A 20,341-nucleotide genomic window follows, 5' to 3' on the forward strand; every position below is an offset into this window, starting at 1 on the left:
TTTTATTGACAATCAGGCAGGCTCATGGTAACTTTATTTACTTTGTTTGCCACATTAACAGGAAACTGGCAGTGTAATAGCAGCATGAGTTATCAATGGTCTAATGCTAAAGTGTGAAGCAAATCCGATTTGTTTTTGTTGGGTTTAAGTTCAGGTGTTCACCGACAATGCCAGCCTGTTTGGAAAATAATTGATACTTTTGGCAGAATGCAAGCATTTCATTGAATTCAAATCTCAAACTGGTTGAACTCGGGTTCTCTGGATTATTAGTTCAGTAACATAGCTGACAATGCCATACCCATGCCATTCTTTTTAATACAGCAATTGAATTTCTATTGCACATTGCTGTAGTTATTTATTCTCTGAGCGTTTGCATCAAAAGATTAAATAGCAATATAACCTGAGAAATTTTAAAATGGTACCCTTAAAAAATCTCTTCACTAAACATAGGCACAAAGATGAGAGAATTTTTCACACAAAGGGTTTAGAATACAGATCCCATTACCATGAGTAGTTATTGAAGCCCAAGATATTAACACGGGAATTAGAAATATGGTGAAGGATATGAGAAAAGAGCATGGAAATAGGATTAAAGTAAATAGCTGTTATGTGGAACTAGGCCAAACAGGCTTATTGAGCACTGAAACTTCGGTGCTTTTGTGTAAATGGAATTGAAGCACGTTTTCATTTCACTTGCATGAGTTGTCCAATTTCTGCCCTTCCAAGCAAAAATAATTAGCAAAATCTTTCTCACTATTTCACCACACCATTAGAAATTGCCATATTATACCAGTAGCATAGTGGTAATATTATTGTGCTTATAATACAGACACCTGGACTGATTTTCTGGAGACATGCATTCAAATCCCACCATTTAGCATATAAAAATCTGGAATAAAATGCTAGCCCTTTAATGATCATGAAACTACCGATTGCTGTAAAAACCCATCTGGTTCACCAGTTCGCCATATGAACACACTCGACCTCTCCCTCCAACAGCACCGCCGCACCCTTTTTCAAAGTTGGGCATGCCCCCAGTTTCATTTATTCTTCATCTCATCCGACGCCTCAGCAAGAAACTTTTTCTCTTTCTCTCAAGTGCTAAGGAACGCAAGCTCCAACAACTCATCGACACCAACACCCATCTAGGACCCTCCACCCCTGCCTGTCCCTCCGTCCCCACCCCATCTTACAATCCCAGCCCCGGCCGTGTATTCACTATACCACCTGACCTTCCCCTCTCCGACTCTGAATGTTCAGTGCTCAGCAAAGGACTTAGTTTCATACCCTTACGCCCTCATCTCAATGAATTTCAGGCTTGGCATGATGCTGAACTCTTCTTCCGCCGCCTTCATCTCCGGGCTCACTTCTTTGGGCAGGAGTCCTCTCCCCGTTCAACGGATCCTTTTACCCACCTCCAATATTCTCCCTCCACCTGGACCCCTCCCTCTGGATTCTTACCTGCTCTTGATCTTTTCATTGAGAACTGTCGGCGTGACATTAGTCGTCTCAATTTCTCTGCTCCTCTCACCCATTCTAATCTGTCTCTCTCTGAACTTATTGCACCCGTTCTGTGGAAGGGTCATGAGGACTCAAAACGTCAACTCTTCTCCGCCGATGCTGCCAGACCTGCTGAGTTTTTCCAGGTAACTCTGTTTTTGTTCTGGTTCACCAGTGTTCTTCAGGGGAGGAAATCTGCCGATCTGGTCTAGGTGTGATTCCAGATCCACACCAATGTGATTGACTTAACTGCCCTCTGAAATGGCCTAGCAAGTCACTCAGTTGTAGAGGGCTCAAAGCCAAGCAATTGGGGATGGACAATTGTGGGATGCTCACATCCCACAAACAAATTTTTGAAAGAGAAAAATTGCTATAGGCCTATTTAATGCCCATCAGCTGTAACTTTGACTTTGGGTGAGAGGAAGTTCACAGTATGGTTGGGTCAGATGGCCTGTTCCTGTGCTGTAAATTCTATGTACGGTGTACTGCTGATCTCATGGATATTGGCCATTTGCTTTCAATGTGTCCTTATGGAGCTGGATATTTATTTCAGCCTAATTTCTTGTAAATTTTGGGCAAGTTTTAAATCATAGTAAAAGAGAAAATAATTGAACTGTAGGACACACACTACTGGGGAAAGCAGAGATTTATTGCCTGCTCTTATGATATGAAGATCAAGTTCTTACTGCGAAACTTAATGTTGTACTAAAGAAAATAATCATGGCAATTGTGTAAGTCACCTAAGAAACTGAATTGCTTAGAGATGTGCAGGCCTTTGCCATCCAGTCAATTCAATCTCTGGGAATTAATTGGAATGCAAGTGAATCAGCTTTTCTTCATGTATATTAGGGATATGGGGAGGCAGTGGTGTAGTGGCATTGTCACTGGATTAGTGTTCCAGAGACCTAGGGTAATTCTCTGGGGATTCAGATTCGAATCCCACCACAGGTGAAATTGGAATTCAATAAAAATCTGGAATTAAAAGTCTGATGTTGTAAAAGCCCGTCTGGTTCACTAATGTCCTTTAGGGAAGGAAATCTGCCATCATGTGACTCCAGACCCACAGCAATGTGGTTGACTCTTAAATGCCCTTTAAACAAGGGCAATTAGGGATGGGCAATAAATGCTGGCCTAGCCAGCGATGCCTGCATCCCATGAACAAATTAAAAAAAATTAATCTCTTGTATGAAGGAACAGAGGATAGTGTATCCAAATTTGCCAGTGACATTAAATTAGGCATAGTAAGTGGACAGACAATCTAAGTGAATGGGCAAAACTATAGCAGATAAAATTCAATATGGGCATTTGTGTAGTCATCTACTTTGGACCTAAGACCAAAATATCATCTTAATGATGAGAGGCTAGGAACTGTGAGGGAGTAAAGAAATTTGAGTGCTCATGGTCAAAAATCGGGAAAGCTAATGCACATGAACAAAAAGTAATCAAAAAGACTAATTCAAAATAGCCTTTTTTGCAAGAGGGTTGGAATACAAAAGTGATGTTTCCATTGTTCAGAACCTTAGCAGGCCCCAACTTTTAGACTCCGGACACGCAGATTCCCCAGAATCTGTCTTAAAGGGTTAAATTCTAATCAATATTTGCAAAAACATAGTTGTACTTTCTTGTTCAGACTTTAGAATGTTAAAGGGATTTGATGAGGTAAATGCAGACAAACTATTTTTTTACTGGTGCGGGAATCCAGAACCAGAACACTAAAAGGAAAATAATAAAAACTTGCTCATTTAGAAGAAAAATCAGAAAGCACTTTTCACTAAAATGGTAGTGGAAATCTAGAACTCGCTCTCCCAAAAGGCTGTACATGCCTGTGTGCAGGTCAGTTGAAATTTTCAAGACGTGTCATCGTAGGGCTGTTTGAGCAAAGGTATCGAGGTACATGGATCAGAGTTGGGACATAGATCAGTCATTATCTAATTGAATGGTGGAATTGGCTCAAGGGGTAGAATGGTTTTCTTATCCTGTGCATTTTTTCTATTATTTATGAATGGGAAAAGTATGTGTCCAAGATACTACAAAAATTGATTGCTTCAATGTTACAGTTAACCTCGGAGGACTGTTGCTGCAGGCTTTGTTGGAGTATTGGCCAAGAACACACATCATTCCAATGGATGAAGAGGAAAATGAAATGAATATGGGTCAGTATATCACATCAGAATTTCTCTTAAGAGCAGATGAATGTAGAATTTGTTCAAAAATTGAAGTTGATATAACATATCTTTGTTCTGTCCTACATGACCCAAAGGGAATCAGGGGGAAAGCTCTCCACCAGCTGGAAGTGTACCTAGCACAAAGGAAGATGGTTGTGATTGTTGGAGGTCAATCATCTCATTCCTGGGATATCACTGCAAGAGTTCCTCAGGGTAATGTCTTAGGCCCAACCATCTTCAGCTACTTCATCAATGTCCTTCCCTCCATCATAAGGCCATAATTGGGGATGCTCACTGATGATTGCACAATGTTCAGCACCATTTGTGACGACTGAGATACTGTAACAGTCTGTGTACATATGCAGTAAGACCTGGACAATATTCAGGCTTGGGCTGATAAGTGGCAAATAATATTCAAGCCACATAAGTGCCAGGCAATGACCATGTCCAACAAAAGAGAATCTGACCATCTCCTCTTGACACTCAATTGCATTACCATTGCTGAATCCTCCACTATCGACATCTTGGGGATTGCCATTGATCAGAAATTGAACTGGACCAGACATATAAATATTGTGGCTACAAAAGCAAGTCAGAGGCTGAGAATTCTGCAACAAGTAACTCACCTCTTGACTTCCCCAAAGCCTGTCCACTACCTACTAGGCACAAGTCAGGAGTGTGATGGAATACTTTCCGCTTGCCTGAATGCGTGCAGCTCTAACAACATTCAAGAAGCTCCCCACCATCCAGGATAAAGCAGCCTGCTTGATTGGTACCCCATCCACCACCTAAACATTCTCACTCCCTCCACCCCAAAGGAGAGTGGCAGCAGTGTGTACCATCTACAAGATGCACTGCAGCAACTCACAAAGGCTCCTTCGACAGCACCTTCCAAACCCATGACCTCCACCACCTCGAAGGAGAAGGGCAACAGATGTATGGGAACACAACAACCCGCATGCTCCACTCCATGTCAAACACCATCCATACTTGGAATTATATCGTCATTTTTTCACTCTGTTGCTGGGTCAAAATCCTGGAACTCCCTTCCTAACAGCAATTTGGGCATACCTGCATGACATGGACTGCAGCAGTTCAAGAAGGCAGCTCACCATCACTTTCTTGAGGGCCAGTAGAAATGTGCAGCAAATGCTGGTCTAGCCAATGATGCTCACTTTCCAAGAATGAATACAACTTTTTTTTAAATAAATATTAGGTAAGTTTACGCCCTTAAAGTTATTTTTTCTCCTCATTCCTTCTTGGTAGTGCATAGTAACTCCATGTCCTTGTTTCTTTAAGGATTCACAGATCCCACTTAAATTCAGGGTTTTTTAATTCCACAAGAGCCCCCACTTTACAATCTCAGCCGATGTTATTACTGGATAAGTCAGATCCCAGAATGGAACCTGGCTTGATGGACCATGATTTTTTTAAAACCATGGAGGGTACTCACTGAAACAGATTCACAGGAGTCTGCTGTTCACTTTTTAACAAAAAGGTAAAACATCTATTAAAAAAGAAACATTAACTGTGTTACACTGGACAACAAAAAGGTTGGAAAGATTTCAGTAGAAACACCAAGGGAAAAATTATTCAAACTCACGCTATTCCTTTTATCCCAGCAATACCCTTACAGACCCAACACTCCAGTGAAGAGATACCACTATTTCCACACCAAGGCTAGAGCTGGTTCAGTTGCAAAGAGATTTGTTTTCCAGTAGACTTCTGAACATTCACTCGAAGTCTTTCCACAATTGGTATCTTTCTTGAAATACCCAGAAAACTCACACTAAATTCACAATTACTTTAACTGTGGATCAATACATATGAGTTCTTTAAACACATTTCTTCAGCAGTCTGGCATCATTTCCAGCTAGAGAGAGTCTTAAGCCTTTTCTGTCTTCACCCTGTGGTATACACATACCAACTGAACTAAAATCTACCTTTCTGTCTCTCCCTGTGTCTCACTCTGATTGCCTGTTGCTAGGCAACAGCAGTTTTTATTCCCCTACTTTTTGCATTTGTTGTAATTTTCCTAAACTACCAACCCCTTGGTAACCTATCTCTTCACTTCAAGTCGTAAAACCTCATTAAAAATGCATGTATCCAAACAGGGCCTGGAGACTTCCTGGCTCCATCTTAAAAAAAACTCTAAACTTAAACCAAACCCAGGTTTCACCTTTCTTAACGCAAAAATAAAGAAGTATAAATTAAACTTAAAGCTTTATCTTGTTTCTACCACCCACAAATACAAATATGGCTTACTTAAAACTATATCTAATTCTTAACACTTGTCCAGCAATCCTGATTTTTCCATTATATGACAAGTATATCCAGTTTTAATTTAAAAGGTAGTGTCACTATCTTAAATAAAACTGTGTCATCAAGAAAGGGAATGGTGCCAAACAAGAGTTCCATCAGTTGTTGTCTGTGGTGGAATTTCAGTCCAGCTAGCTCCTTTATAATTGGGCATTCCTTTCCAGCAAAACTCTTCTGACTGCAGCAGATGCAAAAATTGGAAATTTGAGATTAAAAGATAATATTACAATCAGAAGCAGATTAGTGCAAGTTTGGAAGAAATAACTTGCATTTATATAATTTAAATAAATGAAACTATAATACAGTCAACAGGGATAGAGCACATGATTTTATAGTACTAAATATTAACTATATTCATCTCAAATAGTGCACCTCACATACAAGAAGGCATCTTAGCATAGTTTACATCAGGGAGGAAGAAAGCTTTGGTGATGAGCAGGAGGGGGAAAAGGGGAAAGCAGAGAAGCTAGGGAGGGGAACAGAAGACATGGGACTGAGCTTAAGCAAGACTGTGAAAACAGTTCATAAGTAAATGTAAAAGGCAAGCTGATGCATGACCCTTCAAAAGTAGATGAGCAAAAAAAACTAGCTGGACATAAATAAGCAAACGCTTTACTTTTGTACTCTGAATGCAGTAACTAAAAATCCAAAGTGAGAGATGGAAGCTTCTTTTACCCACTTGTAAATGAATCCGGTATTCTGTATTTGTCCAGCATTAAGTGATTTCTTGCAGTGATTATTCCCTTTCTTGGGTTGCCCTTCACAAGTTTCCCACAACAGTTTGGCAGAGAGTTGCAGCAAAGAAGAAAAACTATGACGTTATGTTAAAGTTTGTTCTTTTGTGTGGGTTTGAGTTCTGCCAAGTGCAGTAATTGACTGAGCACTTAGAACTGATTGGGAATAAATTTGTTCTTTCTGGTAATGCTATACTTTCAAACATGATAGTTCTCATTAGATGCTGTTAGTAAGTGATGTCAGTGGGATTAGCGGCCTGAATTTTTTGAATGGGAGCATTTTTCTTCCCACCATCCAAACTGCAGACTCCGTGAGTGCCCTGCAGCCATTTCACGCTGGAATGAGTGACAAGTGGCTGCAGGCGGGACATTTGCCCCTCACTCAGGAGGAAGTCCCAACTTAGAGAGCTGCAGGCCAATCTGATTGACCAGCAGCTCTCCAGTCCCTGCAGCAACAAGAGTTGCATTGGGCTGGTGAGGAAATGCAGGTGGATGCCGAAACTAAGTCCGGGCACCAGAAGACCGTGTAAGTTTAAAAGGTCCAGGGGTGAGAAGGGTAGGGAAGGCCTGAGGCAAAGCGAAAGGGGCAATCTGAGTCTTGGGGGAGAGGCCAGCAGTGGGAGAGAGGTCCAGAAGCCACCAGACTTTCACTTAAAGGCTTTGGAAGGCGATACCCCCTCTCTCCTCCCCACTCCTGCCCAGGATCTAACTCAGTTGATTTTCAGGCTTCCCCCGCTCAACTTCAGTCCTTCCACCAGCCTAAAAATTGAGGCTGGGTGGGAAACAGCCCTTAAGTTCAGCACCATTCGCGACTTCTCAGATACTGAAGCAGCCCATGTCCAAATGCCTCAAGACTTGGACAGTTCCAGGCATGGGCTGACAAGTGGCAAGTAACATTCATGCCACACAAGTGCCAGGCAATGACCATCTCCAACAAGAGAACCTAACCATTGGCCCTTGACATTCAGTCACAAAAACACCCCTCGACCATCCCCGAGATAAAAGCAAAAAACTGCGGATGCTGGAAATCCAAAACAAAAACAGAAACAGAAATACCTGGAAAAACTCAGCAGGTCTGGCAGCATCGGCAGAGGAGAGCACAGTTGACGTTTCGAGTCCTCATGACCCTTCGATAGGAGGACTCGAAACGTCAACTGTGCTCTCCTCTGCCGATGCTGCCAGACCTGCTGAGTTTTTCCAGGTATTTCTGTTTCTGTTTTTGTCCTCGACCATCACCCTCTGCTTCCTGCCACTCAGCCAATTCTGGATCCAAATTGCCTTGGATTCCATGGGCTCTTACCTTCGTTATCAGTCTCCCGTGCAGGACCTTATCAAAAGCCTTGCTGAATTCCAAGTAGACTATGTCAAATGCATTGCCCTCATCTACACACCTGGTCACCTCTTCGAAAAATTCAATCAAATTGGTCAGAAGGACTTCCCCTTAACAAAACCATGCTGACTGTCCTTGATTAATCCCTGCCCCTCCAAGTGTAGACTCATTCTGTCCCTCAGAATTGCTTCCAATAGTTTCCCCACCACTGAGGTTAGACTGACTGGCCTGTAGTTCCCTGGTTTATCCCTTCTTCCTTTCTTGAATAACAGTACCACATTGGATGTCCTCTGGTCCTCTGGCACCTCACCTGTGGCCAGAGACGTATTGAAAATTGTTGCCAGCCCCCCTGCTATCTCCTCCCTTGCCTCACTCAACACCCTGGGAAACATTTCATCCAGGCCTGGAGATTTATCTACTTTTAAGCCTGCTAGGCCACCTAGAACCTCCTCCCTTTCTATGCTAATTTATTTAATTATATCACAGTCTTTCTGCCTGATTTCCATACCCACTTCATCTCTCTCACAAAGTATTCATTTAGAACCCTATCTACGTCTTCTGACTCCACACACAAATTACCACCATGATCTTTAATGGGCCCTACTCTTTCCCCTGTTATCCTCTTACTCTTAATGCACTTGTAAAGTAACTTTGGATTTTGTTTTTTCATGCCTCTTTTTGCTCTTCTACACATTCTATACTCCTCTAGGACTTCCACTGTTTTGAGCCCTCAGTATCTGCCATAAGCCTCCCTTTTTCTCTTTATCCAATCCTGTATACCTCTCAACATCCAGGGTTCCCTGGATTTGTTGGTCCCACCCTTTGTTTTTACTGGAATATGTTGGCCCTGTACTTTCCCTGTTTCCTTCTTGAATGAGTCCCACTGCTCTGATGCAGATTTACCTAAAAGTAACTGCTCCCAGTCCACTCTGGCCAAATCATATCTGACCTTATTAAAATCAGCCTTCTCCCAATTTAGAACTCTGATTTCTAGCTCATCCTTGTCCTTTTCCATAACAACCTTGCAATAAATGCTGGCCAGCCATCAACGCCCACATCCCATAAATGAACAAAAAATTAATTGGTCATTTAAGGGGCTCAATTGTGGCAAGGGGGAGCTTCCTGTCCGAGGCCTTGCCCACCCCAGCATAAAATCCCATCAATATTAGCAATATTAGATTCCACTATACACTACCAGGAAGGTAAGTGCAGTTAAGAAAATCCCGTTTAATATGTTACAGTTGCTATCCACATTGTTATAGTTCTCTCTAAGTCCCCACAAAAATCGATAGATGCTTTGATAGATTTTTGCTAGCCAAGGTTGAGTTGGACTACAGGTCAGTCATGATCTAATTGAATAGTAGAACAAACTCCAGGGGCTGAATGGCCTATTTCTGTTCCTGTGTGTGAAACCTTAGCGCTCTCATGCTACATTCCTGTGTGTGTATCACTATTTCACAGGTATTAACTCAGCCTCTGACCTTGGTTGAGTGGAAGTTCTAACCTGGACTGTTTGATTGTACTGTATTTGAGTTGAGAGGCTCATATGTTTGATATCAGTGGGGAAGTGCAAAGCTGGGCGCCATAAATGTAAGGTAGCCAGTTGTATATCCAATAAGGAATTCAGTAGAAACTTCTTTACCCACAGAGTATGTACCTTCCTACCACGTGGAGTAGTCGAAGTGAATAGCATGGATGCATTTAAGGACAAGCTAGATAAGCACATGAAGGAGAAAGGAATAGATGGGAATACTGGGAAGAGGTCTGAGTGGAGCTTTGATACTGACATAGACCATTTGGACCAAATGGCCTGTTTCTGTAGTTCCGTTTATAGATCGCTTATTCCTTAGTAGCAGAGGTGAGGAATTCGTTTAGGCTATCGAATTGTCTCTTGTCAAGTGGGACTTTTTTAAACTAACGGTAGTTCTACATAAACCAAATGGCCAATTTTAAAGCTTTATTTAAAAAATTGAAGATTTTTTTCATTTCAGTTAATGGCGAGCAAGAGAACCGAATACAGAAAGGCAATGGATATTTCCAGGTGCCACCACACACTCCAGTCATATTTGGTGAGGCAGGCGGTCGCACTCTCTTCAGGTATTGTTTAATACCATATCTTCTAATATTGCTGTGGCCAGTAGCGGTATAGACTACATGGAGGTTTCAGTGCATTTCTTTTAGAAAATTTTAACTAATCAGTCTAGACCAGTGCATGGTCCTATTACATTACAACTGCCACCTAAACCTAGAAGGAATTAAACATCAATTCTGGCAGTGAAAATGAAAAGGACGTAACTAATCTTGGTTTGCACTAGAGATTCAGTTCAGTTAACAGAAGCTTTTGGTTTCTTGTTGTCCAGATTCATGAATATTCTGTTTTCAAAGCTGTCGTCAACGCATGTGTATTTTTTTCCTTGTATCTTTTTCACTCTCCTTATTCCTAAATCATTGAGCAATGAGAGTAGGACTTTATTAAATTCTTTGCAGGCTTTTGTGTCGAGATGCAGGGGGTGAAACCGAATCCATGCTTCTGAATGAAACTGTGCCTCAGTGGGTTATCGACATCACTGTAGACGTAAGTAACTACCTTATTCAGTTCTCCCACCGGCATGGAAGCTCCGAACATCTCAAATCTCTAAACACGTGATGCAACATATTTATTTGTTGTTCGAAACAGTTTCACTAGCACTATACAACAGCAGCATGTATTTATAATGAAATGTCCCAAGGTGCTTCACAGGAGGCTGAAAAATAAATTATGACACTCAGCCACATGGTCAGATGAAAAAAGCTTGGTCAAAGCTTAAAGAAGGAAAGCGAGGCAGAGAGATGTAGGGAGGGTATTACAGAGGTATTCTAGGCAGCTGAAGGCATGGCCACCTGTGCTGGAGTAATTATAAGTGGGAATACACAAGAGGCTGGAATTAGAGGAGCGCTACACTGATTTAGAACAAAGAACTTAAGAAAAGTACAGCACAGGAACAGGCCCTTCGGCCCTCCAAGCCTGCGCCGATCATATTGCCCATCAACTAAAACATTTTGCACTTCGGGGGTCCGTATCCTCTATTCCCATCCTATTCATGTACTTGTCAAACTGCCTCTTAAACACCACTATTGTACCTGCTTCCACCACCTCCTTTGGCAGCGAATTCCAGACACTCACGACCCTTTGCGTAAAAAACTTGCCCCGCACATCACCTTTATAGTTTTCTCCTCTCACCTTAAATCTATGTCCCCTAGTAATTGACTCTTCCATCCTAGGAAAAAGCTTCTGACTATCTACTCTGTCCATGCCACTCATAATTTTGTAAACTTCTGTCAGGTCGCCCCTCAATCTCTGTCACTCTAGTGAGAACAATCCGAGTTTCTCCAACCTCTCCTCATAGCTAATAACCTCCAGACCAGGCAGCATCCTGGTAAACCTCCTCTGCACCCTCTCCAACGCCTCCATATCCTTCTGGTAATGTGGCGACCAGAATTGCAAGCAATATTTCAAGTGTGGCCTAACCAAGGTTCTATACAGCTGCAGCATGACTTCCCAGCTTTTATACTCAATACCCCTGCCAATGAAGGCAAGCATGCCATATGCCTTCCTGACTACCTTATCCACCTGCGTTGCCACTTTCAGTGACCTGTGGACCTGTATACCCAGATCCCTCTGCCCGTCAATGCACTTAAGGGTTCTGCCATTTACTGTATAATTCCTGCCTGTATTAGACCTTCCAAAATGCAGTACCTCGCATTTGCCCGGATTAAACTCGATCTGCCATTTCTCCACCCAAGTCTCCAACCGATCTATATCTCGTTGTATCCTTTGACAATCCTCTTCACTATCTGCAACTCCTCCAACCTTAGTGTCATCTGCAAACTTACCAATTAGCCCAATTACATTTTCCTCCAAATCTTTTATGTATACTCCAAACAGCAAAGGTCCCAGCACTGATCCCTGCAGAACTCCACTAGTCACAGCTCTCCATTCAGAAAAGCACCCTTCCACTGCTACCCTCTATCTTCTATGACCAAGCCAATTCTGTATCCATCTTGCCAGCTCACCTCTGATCCCGTGCGACTTTATCTTCTGTACCAGTCTGCCATGAGGGACCTTGTCAAAGGCCTTATTGAAATCCATGTATATAACATCCACTGCCCTGCCATCGTCGATTATCTTTGTCATTTCCTCGAAAAACTCGATCAAGTTAGTGAGACACGACCTCCCCTTCACAAAACCATGCTGCCTCTCGCTAATACGCCCATTTGCTTCCAAATGGTAATAAATCCTGTCACGAAGAATAATTTCCCTACCATTGACGTAAGGCTCACCAGCCTGTAATTTCCTGGATTATCCCTGCTACCCTTCTTAAACAATGGAACAACATTGGCCATTCTCCAGTCCTCTGGGACCTCACCCGTAGCCAGTGAGGATACAAAGATTTCTGTCAAGGCCCCAGCAATCTCCTCCCTTGCCTCCCTCAGTACTCTGGGGTAGATCCCATCTGGCCCTGGGGACTTATCCACCTTAATATTCTTCAAGATGCCTAACACCTCTTTTTTGATCTCAACATGATCCAGGCTATCTACACACTCTTCCTTAGACAAATCGACTGCTAAGTCCTTCTCTTTGGTGAATACTGATGAGAAGTATTCATTTAGTATCTCTCCCATTTCTTCTGGCTCCACACACAGATTCCCACCTTTGTCCCTGAGTGGGCCTACCCTTTCCCTGGCTACCCTCTTGCTTTTTACATATGTATAAAAGGCCTTGGGATTTTCCTTAATCCTGGTTGCCAGTGACTTTTCATGACCCCTTTTAGCCCCCCTGACTCCTTGCTTAAGTTTCTTCCTACTTTCTTCCATGGTCTTCATCTGTTCCCAGCCTTCTAGCCCATACGAATGCTTCCCTTTTCTTTTTGACTAATCTCACAATAACCTTCGTTATCCAAGGTTCCTGAAACTTGCCATGCTTATCCTTCATCCTAGCAGGAACATGCCAGTCCTGAATTCTTATCAACTGATGTTTGAAAGCCCCCCACATGTCAGTTGTTGATTTGTCCTCAAACATCCTCCTCCAGTCTAGATTCCTCAGTTCCTGCCTAATATTGTTATAATTAGCCTTCCCCCAATTAAGCACCTTAAACCAAGGACTCCTGTTATCCTTATCCACCAGTACCTTGAAACTTACTGAATTATGGTCACTTTTCCCAAAATGCTCCCCTACTGAAACTTCGACCACCTGGCCAGGTTCATTCCCTAATACCAGGTCCAGTATTGCCCCTTCCCTAGTTGGACTATCTACATATTGTCTCAGGAAGCCCTCCTGGATGCACCTTACAAATTCTGCCCCATCCAAACCCCTAGCACTAAGTGATTCCCGATCAGTATGGGGAAAGTTAAAATCACCCACCACAACAACCCTATTGCTTTTACATCTTTCCAAATTCTGCCTACATAACTGTTCCTCAATCTCCCGCCGGCAATTGGGAAGCCTATAGCAAACTTCCAACATTGTGACTGCACCCTTCCTATTCTGGAGCTCTACTCATATTGCCTCACTGCATGAGCCCACCGAGGTTTCCTCCTGTCGTACAGCTGTGATATTCCCCTTAACCAGCAGTGCAACTCCCCCACCTCTTCTACATCCCTCTCTATCCTGCCTGAAACATCTAAATTCTGGAACATTTATCTGCCAATCCTGCCAATCCTTCGACCAAGTCTCTGTAATAGCAATAACATCATAGTCCCAAGTACTAATCCAAGCTCTAAGCTCATCTGCCTTGCCTGTTATACTTCTTGCATTGAAACAAATGCATTTCAGGCCCCCAGTCCCACTGTGTTCAGTAATTTCTCCCTGCCTGCCCTTCCTCTTAGTCCTACTGGCCATATTCACTGGTTCCCAGTCATTTATTTCACCTGTTTAGTGATGCCTTATTAAATTAGCAGTGAGCGACTAAAAGCGATTTATTCCAACTTTCCAAATAAAATATATTGAGCATCTAATTAATATGCACAGATTTTCAGGACCCTGAAGAGACTTCCATTGGAATTGAGGCTTTTTGCAAGATCGCTAGGCCCTTGGAGACATAGCCTCAGTGCCTTGGCTAGTTCTTCATGCTAAACTTTTGACTGTGGAAGGCATGGCCCAACTAAATAAAAACAAAAAAACTGCGGATGCTGGAAATCCAAAACAAAAACAGAATTACCTGGAAAAACTCAGCAGGTCTGGCAGCATCGGCGGAGAAGAAAAGTGAGGACAAGGGGGCCCTGTCAACAGCCGTGGGATCGCTCCCTCCGGGACACCCTGGTCCCACGGTCGTTGACAGGGCCCTCAACCGTGTCCGGCCCATCTCCCGCACATCCGCCCTCACGCCTTCTCCTCCCTCCCAGAAACATGATAGGGTCCCCCTTGTCCTCACTTATCACCCCACCAGCCTCCGCATTCAAAGGATCATCCTCCGCCATTTCCGCCAACTCCAGCATGATGCCACCACCAAACACATCTTCCCTTCACCCCCCTTATCGGCATTCCGTAGGGATCGCTCCCTCCGGGACACCCTGGTCCACTCCTCCATCACCCCCTACTCCTCAACCCCCTCCTATGGCACCACCCCATGCCCACGCAAAAGATGCAACACCTGCCCCTTCAATTCCTCTCTCCTCACCGTCCAAGGACCCAAACACTCCTTTCAAGTGAAGCAGCATTTCACTTGCATTTCCCCCAACTTAGTCTACTGCATTCGTTGCTCCCAATGTGGTCTCCTCTACATTGGAGAGACCAAACGTAAACTGGGCGACCGCTTTGCAGAACACCTGCGGTCTGTCCGCAAGAATGACCCAAACCTCCCTGTCGCTTGCCATTTTAACACTCCACCCTGCTCTCTTGCCCACATGTCTGTCCTTGGCTTGCTGCATTGTTCCAGTGAAGCCCAACGCAAACTGGAAGAACAACACCTCATCTTCCGACTAGGGACTTTACAGCCTTCCGGACTGAATATTGAATTCAACAACTTTAGGTCGTGAGCTCCCTCCCCCATCCCCACCCCCTTTCTGTTTCCCCCTTCCTTTTTTTTTCCAATAAATTATAAAGATTTTCCTTTTCCCACCTATTTCCATTATTTAAAAAAAAATTTAAAAAAAAAACCCCCACTAGAGCTATACCTTGAGTGCCCTACCATCCATTCGTAATTAGCACATTTGTTTAGATAATATCACCAACTTTTAACACCTATGTGTTCTATTGTACTATTGTCGTTGACATCTTTTGATGATCTGCTTCTACCACTGCTTGTTTGTCCCTACAACCACACCACCACCCCCCCCACCTCTCTCTCTCTCTCTATCTCTCCGCCCCCCCACACACACACACCTTAAACCAGCTTATATTTCAACTCTTTCTTGGACTCGAACTCAAGTTCTGTCGAAGGGTCATGAGGACTCGAAACGTCAACTCTTTTCTTCTCCGCCGATGCTGCCAGACCTGCTGAGTTTTTCCATGGCCCAACTAAATCCTGTCCTATGTTCATGTGTATTCTGGGAGAGGTTATTGGATAGCAATCAGAACCAGCAATACTTAGGTTTTCTTTCATCCTTTTTCCCAATGGGTTTTGAAGCAAATTTCACATTTGCAGTGATTTCTTAAGCTGAGCTCCATCAGTGCACCTTGGACTGGGATCATCTTGGTGTGTGCATTTCAAATCATTCGCCTACCTGGCATGTAGGGGGCAGGCGCGTACTCGCTGTCAGTTTTGGCTTCTAAATTCTACCTTTTCAAATTACTGTGCCAGTTGTTGTTGTCATGATTATTAAATCTTTCACCATAGTGAACATCAACAGGTTTCATCTCAGACTTCAATTGGGTCACCTCAAAAGTGTCCCATTTAAAAAGAAGGTTAACCTTGATTGAGCTTAAACTTTAAGTTAAACTTACCTAGTTTCTTGTGTCTCTGGCATCTGGCATCATGGCTCCTCACCTGTGTTCCCCTCACAATCCTACCTGTGATTAGATAACCAGAATTGCATGTTAATGCAAACATTTTTAACTTGCTTTTTCTCCCCTTCGATTTTTCAGTTAAAAAAGATACATTGTCTACAACGGTGCCATGCTTTTATTTCCCATTTTAATGATCGGATGATGCTGAATTTTGAATGGAATCTTATCAATAAAGCATCACAACATTTTTTAAACACAAGACGACTTAATATAAAATTCTTATAAGATTCCTTATATTTTCTCCCTTTGAGTTTCTTGCTCCAGATTTCTTTGTGGACTTTCTGTGCCCCTCACAGAATCAGAATCATAGAATATTACAGCACAGGAGGAGGCCATTCAGCCCATCGTGTCTGCATTGGCTCCCCGAATGAGCATTATGACTTAGTGCCATTCTCATGCCTTTTCCCTGTACCCTTGCACATTGTTTCTATTCAAATAATCATTCAATGCCCTTTTGAATGCCCCCAACACACTTCCAGGCAGTGGATTCCAGACTCGAACCATTCGCTGCCTGAAAAAGTTTTTTCTCACATTTGCCTCTTCTGCAAATCACTTTAAATCTGTGCCTTCTCATTCTTGATCCTTTTACAAGCGGGAACAGCTTCTCCCTATCTACTCTGTCCAGCCCCCTCATGATTTTGAACACCTCTATCCAATCTCCTCTTTACCTTCTCCTCTCCAAAGGGAACAGTCCCAGCCCCTCCAGTATATCCTAATAACTGAAGTTTCTCACCTCTGGAATCATTCTTGTAAACCTCTTCTGCACTCTCTCCAATGCATTCACATCCTTCCAATTGTGTGGTGCCCAGAGTTGTATACAATACTCCAGCTGAGGTCTAACTAGCGTCTTATATAAGCTCAGCATAATCTCCCTGCTCTTGTACTCTATGTCCCTATTAATAAAGCCCATGATACTACATGCTTTACTAACTGCTCTTTCCACCTGTCTTGCTACCTTCAATGATCCATCTGGGGGCTAGTGGCAAAATTGGGAAAGCTGTCTCACAGACTAGTCAAGCAACAGCCTGATATAGTCATCCTCATGGAATCATACCTTACAGATAATGTCCTAGACTCCATCATCACCATCCCTGGGTATGTTCTGTCCCACTGGCAGGACAGACCCAGCAGAGGTGGCAGCACAATGGTATACAGTCAGGAGGGAGTTGCCCTGGGAGCCCTCAACATCGACTCCAGATCCCATGAAGTCTCATGGCATCAGTTCAAACATGGGCAAGGAAACCTCCTACTGATTACCACATACCATCCTCCCTCAGCTGATGAATCAGTGCACCTCAATGTTGAACATCACTTGGAAGAAGCACTGAGGGTGGCAAGAGTGCAGAATGTTCTCTGAGTGGGGGATTTCAATGTCCAAACCAAGAGTGACCCAGCAGCATCACTACTGACCAAGCTGGCCGAGTCCTAAAGGACATAGCTGCTAGACTGGGTCTGCAGCAGGCGGTGAAGGAACCAACAAGAGGGAAAAACATACTTGACCTCATCCTCACCAACCTGCCTGCCGCAGATGCATCTGTCCATGACAGTATTGGTAGGAGTGACCACCACACAGTCATTGTGGAGACGAAGTCCCATCTTCACATTGAGGATACTCTCCATCATATTGCGTGGCACTTCCACCGTGCTAAATGGGATAGATTTCGAACAGATCTAGCAACTCAAGACTGGGCATCCATGAAGTGCCATGGGCTATCAGCAGCAGCAGAATTGTCCTCAACCACCATCTGTAACCTCGTGGTCCAGCATACCCTCCACTCTACCATTACCATCAAGCCAGGGGATCAACCCTGGGTTCAATGAACAGTGCAGGAGGGCATGCCAGGAGCACCAGGCATACCTAAAAATAAGGCGTCAACCTGGTGAAGCTATAAAACAGGTCTACTTGCGTGCCAAACAACATTAGCAGCAAATGATAGACAGAGCTAAGCGATCCCACAATTAACAGATCAGATTTAAGCTCTGCAGTCCTGCCACATCCAGTCATGAATGGTGGTGGACATTTAACCAACTCAATGGAGGAGGTGGCTCCACAAATATCCCCATCCTCAATGATTTTGCACAGCAGTGCAAAAGATAAGGCTGAAGCATTTGCAACAATCTTCAGCCAGAAGTGCCGAGTGGATCTCGGCCTCCTCCAGAGGCCCCCGACATCAGAGATGCCAGTCTTCAACCAATTCGATTCACTCCCTGTGATATCAAGAAACGGCTAAAGGCACTGGATACTGCAAAGGCTATGGGCACTGACAATATTCTGGCAATAGTACTGAAGAATTGTGCTCCATAACTTGCCATGCCCCTAGCCAAGCTGTTCCAGTACATCTACAACACTGGCATCCACCTGGCTATGTGGAAAACTGCTCAGGTACTTCCTGTACACAAAAGCTGGTCAAATCCAACCTGGTCATTTAGACTACTTTCCATCATCAGTAAAGTAATGGAAGGGGTCATCAGCAGTGCTATCAAGCGGCACTTGCTTAACAATAACCTGCTCACTGGTGCCCAGTTTGGGTTCCGCCAGGGCCACTCAGCTCCTGACCTCAATACAGCCTTGGTTCAAATATGGACAAAAGAGCTGAACTCCCAAGATGAGTTGAGAGTGACGGCCCTTGACATCGAGGCAGCATTTGACCAGTGTGGCATCAAGGAGCCCTAGCAAAACTGGAGTAAATGGGAATCGGCGGGGGGGAGCTCTCCACTGGCTGGAGTCATACCTAGCACAAAGGAAGATGGTTGTGGTCATTGGAGGTCGGTCATCTCAGCTCCAGGACTTCACTGCAGGAGTTCTGCAGGGTAGTGTCCTCGGCCCAACCATCTTCAGCTGCTTCATCAATGACCTTCCTTCCATCATAAGGTCAGACGTGGGGATCTTCACTGATGATTGCACAATGTTCAGCACCATTTGTGACTCCTTAGATACTGAAGCAGTACATGCCCAAATGCAGCAAGACCTGCACAATATCCAGGCTTGGGCTGACAAGTGCAAGTAACATTCATGCCACATAAGTGTCAGGCAATGACCATTTCCAACAAGAGAGAATCCAGCCATCGCCCTTTGATGTTCAGTGGCATTCCCAGCACTGAATTCCCCACTATCAACATCCTGGAGGTTATCATTGACCAGAAACTGAAGTGGACTAGCCGTATAAATACTGTGGCTACAAGAGCAGGTCAGAGGTTAGGAATCGTGCGACGAATAACTCGCCTCCTGACTTCCCAAAGGCTGTCCACCATCTAAAGGCACAAGTCAGGAGTGCGATGGAATACTCCCCATTTTCCTGGAAGCTCCTACAACACTCAAGAAGCTGGACGCTGTCCAGGATAAAGCGGTCTGCTTGTTTGCCACCACATCCACAAACATTCACTCCTCTACCACCGACACACAGTAGCAGCAGTGTGTACCATCTACAAGATGTACTGCAGGAATTCACCAAGGCTCCTTAGACAGCACCTTCCAAATCTACGACCGCTACCACTTAGAAGGACAAAGACAGTAGATAGATGGGAGCACCACCACCTGGAAGTTCCCCTCCAAGTCACTCACTATCCTGACTTGGAAATATATCGCCGTTCCTTCACTGTCACTGGGTCAAAATCCTGGAACTCCCTTCCTAACAGCACTGAGGGTGTACCTACACCACATGGACTGCAGCGGTTCAAGAAGGCAACTCACTACCACCATCACCTCAAGGGCAACTAGGGATGGGCAATAAATGCTGGCCCAGCCAGCGAAGCTCACATCCCATGAATGAATAATAAAAAAAATGCACATATACACCCAGGGTCCTCTGCTCCTGCACCCCTTAAGAATTGTACCCCTTATTTTACATTGTCTCTCCATGTTCTTCCTACCAAAAGGCATCACCTAACACTCCTCTGCCTTGAACATCATCAGCCCACTCCACCAACTTGTCTATGTCCTTTTGAAGTTCGATATTGTCCTCTTCACAACTTACAATGCTTCCAAGTTTCGTATCATCTGCAAACTTTGAAATTGTCCCACATGCGCCAAGATCTAAATCATTACTATATTATCAGGAAAAGCAATGGTTCCAATACCGACTTCTGGGGAACTCCAATACAAACCTTCCTCTAGCCCAAAAAATACTCATTGACCATTACTCTCCATTTCCTATTACTCGGCCAAGTTTATATCCACGTTGCCACTGTCCCTTTTATTCCAAGTCTTTTTTTTTATTCGTTCTTGGGATGTGGGCATCACTGGCTAGGCCAGCATTGATTGCCCATCCCTAATTGCCCTTGTTTTGAAGGCATTTTTAAGAGTCAACGA

At 43.8% G+C, this 20,341-nt stretch overlaps 1 protein-coding gene across 1 annotated transcript in view; it reads left to right on the top strand.

Moving 5' to 3' along the window:
- Positions 1 to 20,341, top strand: part of LOC121276407 (WD repeat-containing protein 48) — a 124,300-nt gene that overhangs the window by 97,741 nt on the left and 6,218 nt on the right. Inside the window, exons 14-16 of the mRNA XM_041184759.1 lie at positions 3,558 to 3,653; positions 10,040 to 10,145; positions 10,536 to 10,623. Of these exons, the coding sequence (XP_041040693.1) occupies positions 3,558 to 3,653; positions 10,040 to 10,145; positions 10,536 to 10,623 (290 nt within the window). The remainder of the gene's footprint in view (positions 1 to 3,557; positions 3,654 to 10,039; positions 10,146 to 10,535; positions 10,624 to 20,341) is intronic.

This window comes from Carcharodon carcharias, chromosome 3 (genome assembly GCF_017639515.1).
Source record: "Carcharodon carcharias isolate sCarCar2 chromosome 3, sCarCar2.pri, whole genome shotgun sequence".
Lineage (NCBI taxonomy): Eukaryota > Metazoa > Chordata > Chondrichthyes > Lamniformes > Lamnidae > Carcharodon > Carcharodon carcharias.